An 8,652-nucleotide genomic window follows, 5' to 3' on the forward strand; every position below is an offset into this window, starting at 1 on the left:
TCTGGAGACTCCCCTTGCCATTCTCAGCCTAGGGGCCAGAGACCTCCCAGCAGGGCTGGTGAGTGCGGCCAGGGAAGGGGGCAGGGTGTGATAGTGAGTGTCTGGGAGGTGTGTGTGTGGGGGTGCTGGGCTGTGAGGGTGTGGAGGGCGCTGGGCAGTGTGGGAGGTTTGTGTGTTTTGGGGTGCTAGACAGCTGGGGCCTGTGGGGGAAGGTGCTGGGAAGTGGGGGAGATCTGTATGTATCAGGGCACTGGGCGGGGGGGGGGGTCTGTGTGGGGCATTGTATAGTTGTGGTGGTGGAGCAGCGGGGAAGGGCATTGGGAGGGAGGGAGGGGAAATCTGTGTGTATTGAGAAACTAGCGAATGGGGGGGGTTCTGTGTGGGGTGCTGGGCAGCTGTGATGGGGCTATGGGCGGAGGGGCGCTGGGTAGGGGTGGTGGTATGCACAACAATGCATTTGTTGTGAGGGAGCTCTGGGCATAGTGGGTTCAGGGGGTGCAAGGCATAATGGATCCAGGGGGCACTAGGCAGGGGAGCTGTGTGGCGCAGCATGTGCCCACGCCCAACAGGAAGGGGCATGCTGGTAGCACAGGGCCAGGCAGACCAGTGTGCCTCTGGCCATGCCATGCATGCTCCATTGCCCCTGGCCGGCCCTGCCTTCCTGCTGCTCACCTCAACTGAAGGCGGGGGTAGGGAATGCAGGGGTGGGTCCCGACAGTGCTTACTTGAGGTGGCTCCCAGGAAGCGGCCGGCAGGTCCCTGAGGTAAGTGTCAGAGGCTGATCCTCCTCCCCAGCAGAGTGTGTGCAGACCGGTCCACCTTGCTCATGGCACAGCCAAGGAAAGGAGGCACCTGCCTGTGCACATGCTGATTCTACACAGGGCAGGCTGGGGCTGGGGCTGAGCACTGCTAAACTGCTGCCCAGTTCACTTACCCACATTAGCAAGCAGGGATTGCACCTGGCAGCGTACATCTGCTTGATGTACAATCAGGCCGCCATTTGTCCCAATCTTCAGGTAAAATTTAACATTTGGTAGCGAAATAGAAAATTAGTTGATTGGGAATGTCCTCATTAAACCCAATTGTGATCAGTTATCTACTGGCAATTTTGGTTTTTCAGGTTGTTTTCCGGTGTAATGCAAATTTATGGTTGGGATATGTAGTTTACAATTCTGAACCACAGTGCATACCGTAGGACAAACTACAGTGGGCACGTAACAACATGCAAGAAGCAGTTATTATCAGTAGCTAGCTATCTAGCTAACGGTCTTCAGACGAAAACCCCACCTGAAATGGAAACGGCAAGGGAGGACCCAACTACCAAAAAACAAAAAAAAGACAGTGCAGATACAGGACAGAATGGGAAGCCACTTACACATGGATTTGGGAATCCTATAAGTGTTATTCAAAAGCCTTTTGTAAAGCATGCAGAACAGAATTTAGCATTTGCCATGGCAGTGAATCTGATGTTAAGCATCATGCTGAATCAAAGAATCACGGACAAAACACCCAGACTCACAAGAGCAATACCCTGATCTCACATTTTTTCAGCAAGCCAAATGAATCCTTCAACAACAAGGTTATCGCTACTGAGCTAACTCAAGTTTACCACACAGTAGTCCATCAACACTCCTATCGCTCGTGTGACTGTGAACTTAAACTGGCATCTACCTTGTATCCAGATTCAACGATTACGAAGCACGTCAGCTGTGGCTGGACTAAAGCGGAGGCATTGATCAAAAATGTGCTGTCACCGCTCTCAACAGAATTTTTAAAAGACCTCAGCAAGCCAGACAGTCCCTATTTCTCAGTTGCCACAGGTGCATCTAACAAGGGCAATGTGAAAACTTTCCCTTTATCACGGAGATACTGGACCCCTGAACGGGGGGTCCAAGATAAACTGTTAGACTTCTATGAGCAAAGCAAAGAGACTGCAGAGGCAATAAGCAACACATTACTTGAAAAACTTGTGACACATAAACTAGACCTAAACAAAGTGTCTTCCTACTGTGCTGATAATGCAAACGTGAATTATGGAAAGCGACAATCAGTGTACCAGAATTTAAAAAAAACAAAATGAAAATATCTTGCCAGCAAACTGCCCTGCCCGTGTTGTGCACAATGCCGTGAAACATGCTAGCAATACCCTACAAGTTGACATTGAGACTCTGGTGATTAAGATGTTCAATCATTTCAGCAGTTCTGCTAAGAGAGTAGCAGTATTGAAGGATATGTTTGACTTTGTGGATATAGAGTATGCCACTTTACTGCGCCATGTTCCGACACGCTGGTTGAGTCTTTTCCCAGCTGTAAACCGGCTTGTAAATATGCCTCAGGCTGTTAAGTGCTACTTTGTTTCTCTGGGCAGTGAGAAGTGCCCAAAATTTCTATAGATGCTGTTCTTGGTCAGGGAAAACTGTGAACAAGGTGAGGGGCCTAGCAAAGTTTAGGTTCATCTGTTTTTCCTCCAGTATGTCCTGAAAATCTTCAATGATATGTGCTCTGTTTGGAAAATGAGAGTATGACAGCATGTGAAGTGTATGCCATAATGAATACTCTGAGAATTAAACTTCAGCAACAGAAAAATTACAAATTCTTTGGCTCCAAAGTTAAAAATGCATTAGCCGAGATGCTGCCTGTCACTGCTACATGTCACCAGAAAGACTTCATGAAATTTTACGATGTGTCGATCCTATAGTTGGAGAAATGGTTTGATTTTTTAACAACTGGCTACTTGTTCAATACCCGGTGTTTGAACATCAAAGTTAATAGGATATTCGAATACAAGGATCTGTCTGCAGCCGTGACAGCTGTAAACCTTCAGAAAACAGTGGATCTTGATCAGCTCTATGATGAATACTGTATCATCAAAGACATCAACTCCAAGTTGGAACCTGGAAACTATTCAGTTGGGGAGCTCTGGTCTCAAGTGCTGAGAAACAAGGACAGTAACACTGAATTCCTGAACATGGCAAAGCTGGTGTCATACATGCTCAGTATACCCGTAAGCAACGTATACTCAGAGTGTGTATTTTCAATCATGAAAGGTACATGGACTGATATCCAGAATCGAAGCAGCATAGACTTGGTGCGAGTGAAACCCTTGTCAAAATGAATTTCCGGATGAGTTGCAAGGACTTCTACAGCTTTGTGATTGCCCAGAAGCAAGTCTGACTATGGGCAAAGTCATCCAAGAAGTACTAGACTTCTGGCATATCTGAGAGGTATGCAAATTGGGAAGTTGATTTATTGACTGAATAAAAAACCTGGCCCTTTACCCCTGTGGTTTGTTTAGTGTACAAATAAATCTGTATGTTTAAATATGTATTACAACTAAGTCTATAATTTAGACTCACTGATTCCAGACCTCTGTGACGTAGTTTGCTTCAGCTGTCAGTGGCTGAAGGCAAGACTGGGGGGGCTCACCTCTGTGACTGCGGCTGGAGCCAGAGCTAGAACTGGGACCCTTCGCTCCCCTGCCCTGCAACTGGATCTGACTTTGCAACCAGGATCCTGTGCCCCGGTCCTGCAGCTTCAGCCAGGGGCTGGAGCCGGAGCCCTGTGCCCCTAGCCCCATGGTTTCTACTGGGGGCTGGAGCTGGGTGTCCTGCCCTATGGCTTGTGGTGCAGGCTGCAGCAGGTGCCGTACAACTCCTCTTGCAGCTTCCTAGGACTGTATGCCCCCCTCTCATGGCTCTGGTTGGGGCTGTGCACCTGTGTCTATTGTCATCTCCCCCACCCCGCTTGCCCAATGTGTCCTGATATTTCACTCTTGCCATCTGATCACCCTAGCCTCTGGTGATATCTCCTCCTGAGCCACATACAAAGTGACCCCCCAGTCCTATTAGAAATCTACATTAAATCAATGCAAATAAGTGTCCCTGCTAAGATCCTATCATAGTGATTTAGTGCATGTGCCACAAGCAGATCTGGCTCTCATGTCATTAACAAAGTAGGGGATCCCTTCTTTTTATTTGCAGAGTGGGTAACACTTGAAATCAGCTCAAGCACAAGTTTTAAATTTAAAATATGAACAATTATTTCTTAAAAATACTCATTTACTTCAAAGAAGCTAAAAAATGCTAAAAGTATAGTTAACATTATTTATAATGGTACCTAGACAGTCATTCCAGTTTAATGAACAAGGTGTCCTCCTGAAGTGAAATGCTTCTGTAACAATATGTGTAAGAGGGATGGGAAGGCTGGAGATTACACTCTCTGAGACTAAATAGTACAAAATGTGCTGAGTATGACAGGCAATTAGTAATTAATAGACATTTTAAAATGTGCTTTATAGTAAATGGATGGTATGACAGATATGATCTTTTCTGCAATATCCTTGGGAGAGCTTATTAAGTTTAAGTATATTTGGGGTCCACTGTTTTAAATGGATGTGAACCTTGTGAAGGGTTATGAACTTCAAAGGGTTATGAACTACATTGAACAATGTGCTAGACAAGAATGGACTTCTGGGACAAATGTCAAGTGGTTTGCCTGGGGAAATCTCCAGGGGGGAGTGAATGCAAATTCCCCACCTCCAGTTATGCAAAAACTCAGCCTTTTGAAACTACTCCATGAGGAGACAACCATTGTCTGCTGATTATCTGTTCCTGGAGTCTCAAGATCAAAAGCTCAAGCTCTATAAAGAAAAGACCAACTTATTGATGGGTGTGCTAGCTTAAGCTATTACTAAACTGTAACCACAGAAAAACCCCTAGGTGGAGTTTGAAGGACTGACTCCTACCAGTCCTTTTTGCGTTTGGTGGGGAGTGATCTCTGATAAGCTTGGTAGCATGGGTGTACATTCTTTTATTGTTTTTAATATATTTTCTCTGTAATGCTTTTGCCTTAAGAATAAGTGTGCTTCTTAGAAAGAGCTGTGTGGTAACTTGTGACTACTGGGAATCACAGCTATTTATAGCCTTCAAAGAAAAATACAGGCGCAGATGCTGGCCTGTTTGGGCAGTCTGGCTTGCTAATGATACCACAGGAAACCATGGCAGGAAACCATGCAGCCCTGGAAAAACCCTGGTCAAGAGGGAGAGACGCACAGATCTCTATCCAAGAGAGATCATGACTGATTAGCCTGGGTCCTCAAGTGGGTGCTCTTCATGGACCATGGAAGAGAATATAGGTGCAGTTGCCCTAAACTGTGACAGAAGGAGCTGTGGAAACCAGTAAGTTCTTTAAAATAAAGAATCAACTTTTATTTATTTATTACCATTAAAACACAAATTGTCAACGTCACGTGTCAAAACATATAAAGTAAACATCCTAAAATTAAACTCCAAGAAGTTCTCAAGCAGCATTTTTCTTACTTTGCCTAATTGTTAATTTCAAATATTGATAAAATATTTCTGTTTGTTTGTTTATGTTGGTGAAATCAATGTTTACCAACATTTATTGATAAAAATCAAAACTTTCCAAGCCTAATTACAATTTGCAGGACATTAGAACAGAAGGATTTATGCAAGGACGCACACACACACACACACACACACGCACGCACGAAGGTTTTACATAAGAAATTAAATTGAACTAGCAACTACTAGTAGTAACCATAATATAATCAACTATATTTACATATGGTCTTATAGATGAAAAGTGCTCACTATATATGAATGAAATTTAAGAAAGGAAGCAAAAAATAGCATAATTACTTCAAACTACATGGGACAGTAATGTTTCAATTGCACAGTTTTGCTTGAAGTATGACACATACCTGACCAAACCAAATTGATCTTTAAAGTTAGTGACTTCTCTCTGTCATTATATACTTTTCAACTTCAGGTTTTTCTAGTCCCCTTACATTTGCTCAAATAAATCCCTTGGTGCTAATTTTACACTCCAACTGGGAGAGTGACTAGATGGATGATCCAATAGGTTTATTATGCTGGTCCCAATTGAGGTCTAAGCTTCTTGTCTGGACAGGAATCCCTAGAACCACAGCTGCGTATCCTGGCGAACACAGGACCAGTCTATGAGCCATTCAAAGGGCTCAGTTACAACAAGGCCAATCCCAAACCCAGTTACACATGGCTCTCCCTTGTAGCATGCACAAGCCTTAACCATATTTGAGTCAGGCCCAAACAGTGAGACAGTCCTCAGGATTTGCAAGGCTCCAGCTCAATTCAGACACACAGGTGCAGCCAAGAATAAAAGATACCCAGAAACAAACAAGGAATTCATCCTTTTGGCATTCTGGGAAGCCTCACAGGTCTATTTTGAATGGGAATAGAAATTTGCAACCTGGGGATGTCAAAAGAATTAAAAGAAATTATGTGACCCAAGAAGAAACCAACAAGGTGGTTAACCTCATATAAAGGAAACCCAAGGGTTAGCAACCAAAGAAAGGCTCACAATTTATAACATGCAGTCACTAACCCTTATGCATATGAATGAGCCTTAGTGGGTGCAAGCATGACTCCGAATAAAAGGGGTTGGCCGGCCTGTGTGCAGAAGGAAGAAATGCATGAGAAGACACCAAGATGACAACCATGGGTGATGATAAGGATGAGGCAAATAATGACTGACACGCCAGGGACTCCCCCTGGAAGATGTGAGAGATGCTGGTCACACAGCTGAACCCTCTACACTATCTTTTTATCTGCTACTTTATTTTAGTATTTGAGGGATTGTTTATCTGCTTAGTGTTTCTTGCGTGCACCTAGATCTCTTAATACTAATACTATTCCTGCAGCTGTAACCCTCAGGAGATCTTTTCGATTGTATTGGTTAAAAAAGAATCGATCAATCGGTAATCAATACACGCATCCATCAATAAGGCAACACGGGTCAGGCCCACGGACATTTAGAAGGGGCCTTATTTGACCCGGGACGTTGGACGGCTCTGCTTGCAGCATCGCAGAGCTCGGAGCGAGCAGACCCGCTCCAGCTGCTGCTTTGCTTGGGCTTTGCCAGGCGCGCCCTGGGCCCGGAGCTGCCACGCGAGCGTGGGGAGCGCAGCGCCGGGTCAGCGCGAGCGCGGACCGGCCGATCCCCCGCGCCACCAGGAACGTTTGTTTCACGAGCACTTCGCTCCGGGCGGGTCAGGGGCGAGGCCTGCGGCGCTCCCCGGGCGCGCAAGATCCCCTAGCGCCATCCCGCAGGGCAGAGGCTCGCCACGGCTCCTGCCTAACCCACGGGCCCCGTAGGCCAGGCAGGTGCGGCGATCGCGTCCCGGACTCCCGGGGGCGGCGTTGGGCCTAGCAGCTCCCAGTGCGGGTAGGGGCGGCGCAGGAGGAAGCGAAGCGAACCGAGTCCCCGGCCCCGCCTCCCCCTCATGGCGCGGGGCGGGCGGAGTGGCGGTTAGTACCGTTAGTGCAGTTGACTCCGCCCGCTCCCCCCCTCCAACACACGCATGTGTCTCGCGCCCCAGGGGACAAACCCCTCCCCCGCCAGTACCTTGATTTTATTGAGTACCCCGCTGCTCTCCAGCGTCTGCACCAGCAGGTCCCGCAGCTCCGTGTCCTCCTCCGCCGCCGCCATCTTGTTTCTCCCTGACAACCGTCCAAACTATGTTAGCGGCGGGACGGGTCGCGCAGATTCGCCGCGGGGAAGAGAAGAGGCGCTAACGTCAGGGCAGGCGGGAGGGGAGTGGGCACGCGGCCGTGCCGACTTACTGGCCACCCAAGAGGCGACGGGCTGGGACTGGAGCTGCTCAGTGCCTGTCTCGGGCCCGGCGCGTGGAATGTGCGGGTGCTAACAGGCAGCGCCGCGATTGGCTGGCGGGCGCGGGAGGTTTAAAGGGAAGGGCGGGGCGGGGCGGGGGAGCTTACCCGGGAAGGGGGGAGTTGCGGGGTCTCTAGAGCTGCTCAGGGGCGGGCCCGGCGGCTGCTGCCTGGTATCATGGGCTCAACATCGTCCCTGCTGGGGTATTGGGGTAACTGTGGGTGGAGAGCGCGGGGCCGGGGTGCAGCTGGAAAACCAGCGAATAGCGGAAGAGGTAAGACAAAGGGCCAGGACCCGCTCGTTCCTGTCCAGGGTATTCGCGCTTAACGCTCCCCCAGTGAATTATTTCCCCTGGCTGACACTTATCCAATGCCCCGCCCCGGCCCCAGTGAAACGGCAGCCTCACTTGGCGCACGTGAGTAATCCCCTCCCTCTTCAGCAAAGTGCTCAAGGAGGCACAGTCCCCATGGACTTCAAGGAAATCAGTGGGGCTTAAGCGTCCCTGGAAATTCGGGGAAATTGTGCACGTGCCCGAAATTAACCAGGTGTTTAAGTGCATTGCCAAATAGGGTTGAATTTTGTGCTTAAAGTTAGGCACATCTTAAAGCACCTTGCAGAAATGGAGCCTGGATGCTAAATCCGTGCAAAGAGTGCTTCTTGATCACTTCACACTTTTTTGCTGATCAATTTACACCAGCTGCATAGTTTAAATCACCATCTGAGTTTGACTCATAACAGCAAAATGGTGTAGAACAGTGGTTCTCAAACTTTTTTTTCCTTGGACCACTTGAAAATTGTTGAGGGTCTCTGTGGACCACTTAATGATCTTTCCAAATGTTGTTTGTACTGTTAGCTAACTATTGTAAAGCACTTTGGATAAAAGTGCTATATTAAAAAAACCCTTAATAATAAACAACTTTTAAAGCACACAACTCATATTTTAATATCAGTAGTCTTACCTTTCTAATGCGGTGGATGTGC

At 47.5% G+C, this 8,652-nt stretch overlaps 1 protein-coding gene across 2 annotated transcripts in view; it reads right to left on the reverse strand.

The window, feature by feature from the left end:
• CEP43 (centrosomal protein 43) overlaps nucleotides 1-7,670 on the reverse strand; it is a 55,720-nt gene extending 48,050 nt beyond the window's left edge. The window contains exon 1 of one of the 2 annotated variants that reach the window (XM_034765232.1): nucleotides 7,405-7,670. In XM_034765232.1, the coding sequence (XP_034621123.1) occupies nucleotides 7,405-7,488 (84 nt within the window). In that variant the 5' untranslated portion in view covers nucleotides 7,489-7,670. The remainder of the gene's footprint in view (nucleotides 1-7,404) is intronic. The other variant, XM_034765233.1, reaches the window with a different exon arrangement.
• Between the last annotated feature and the right edge of the window lie 982 nt (nucleotides 7,671-8,652).

Source organism: Trachemys scripta, chromosome 3 (genome assembly GCF_013100865.1).
Source record: "Trachemys scripta elegans isolate TJP31775 chromosome 3, CAS_Tse_1.0, whole genome shotgun sequence".
In the NCBI taxonomy this organism is placed as follows: domain Eukaryota; kingdom Metazoa; phylum Chordata; order Testudines; family Emydidae; genus Trachemys; species Trachemys scripta.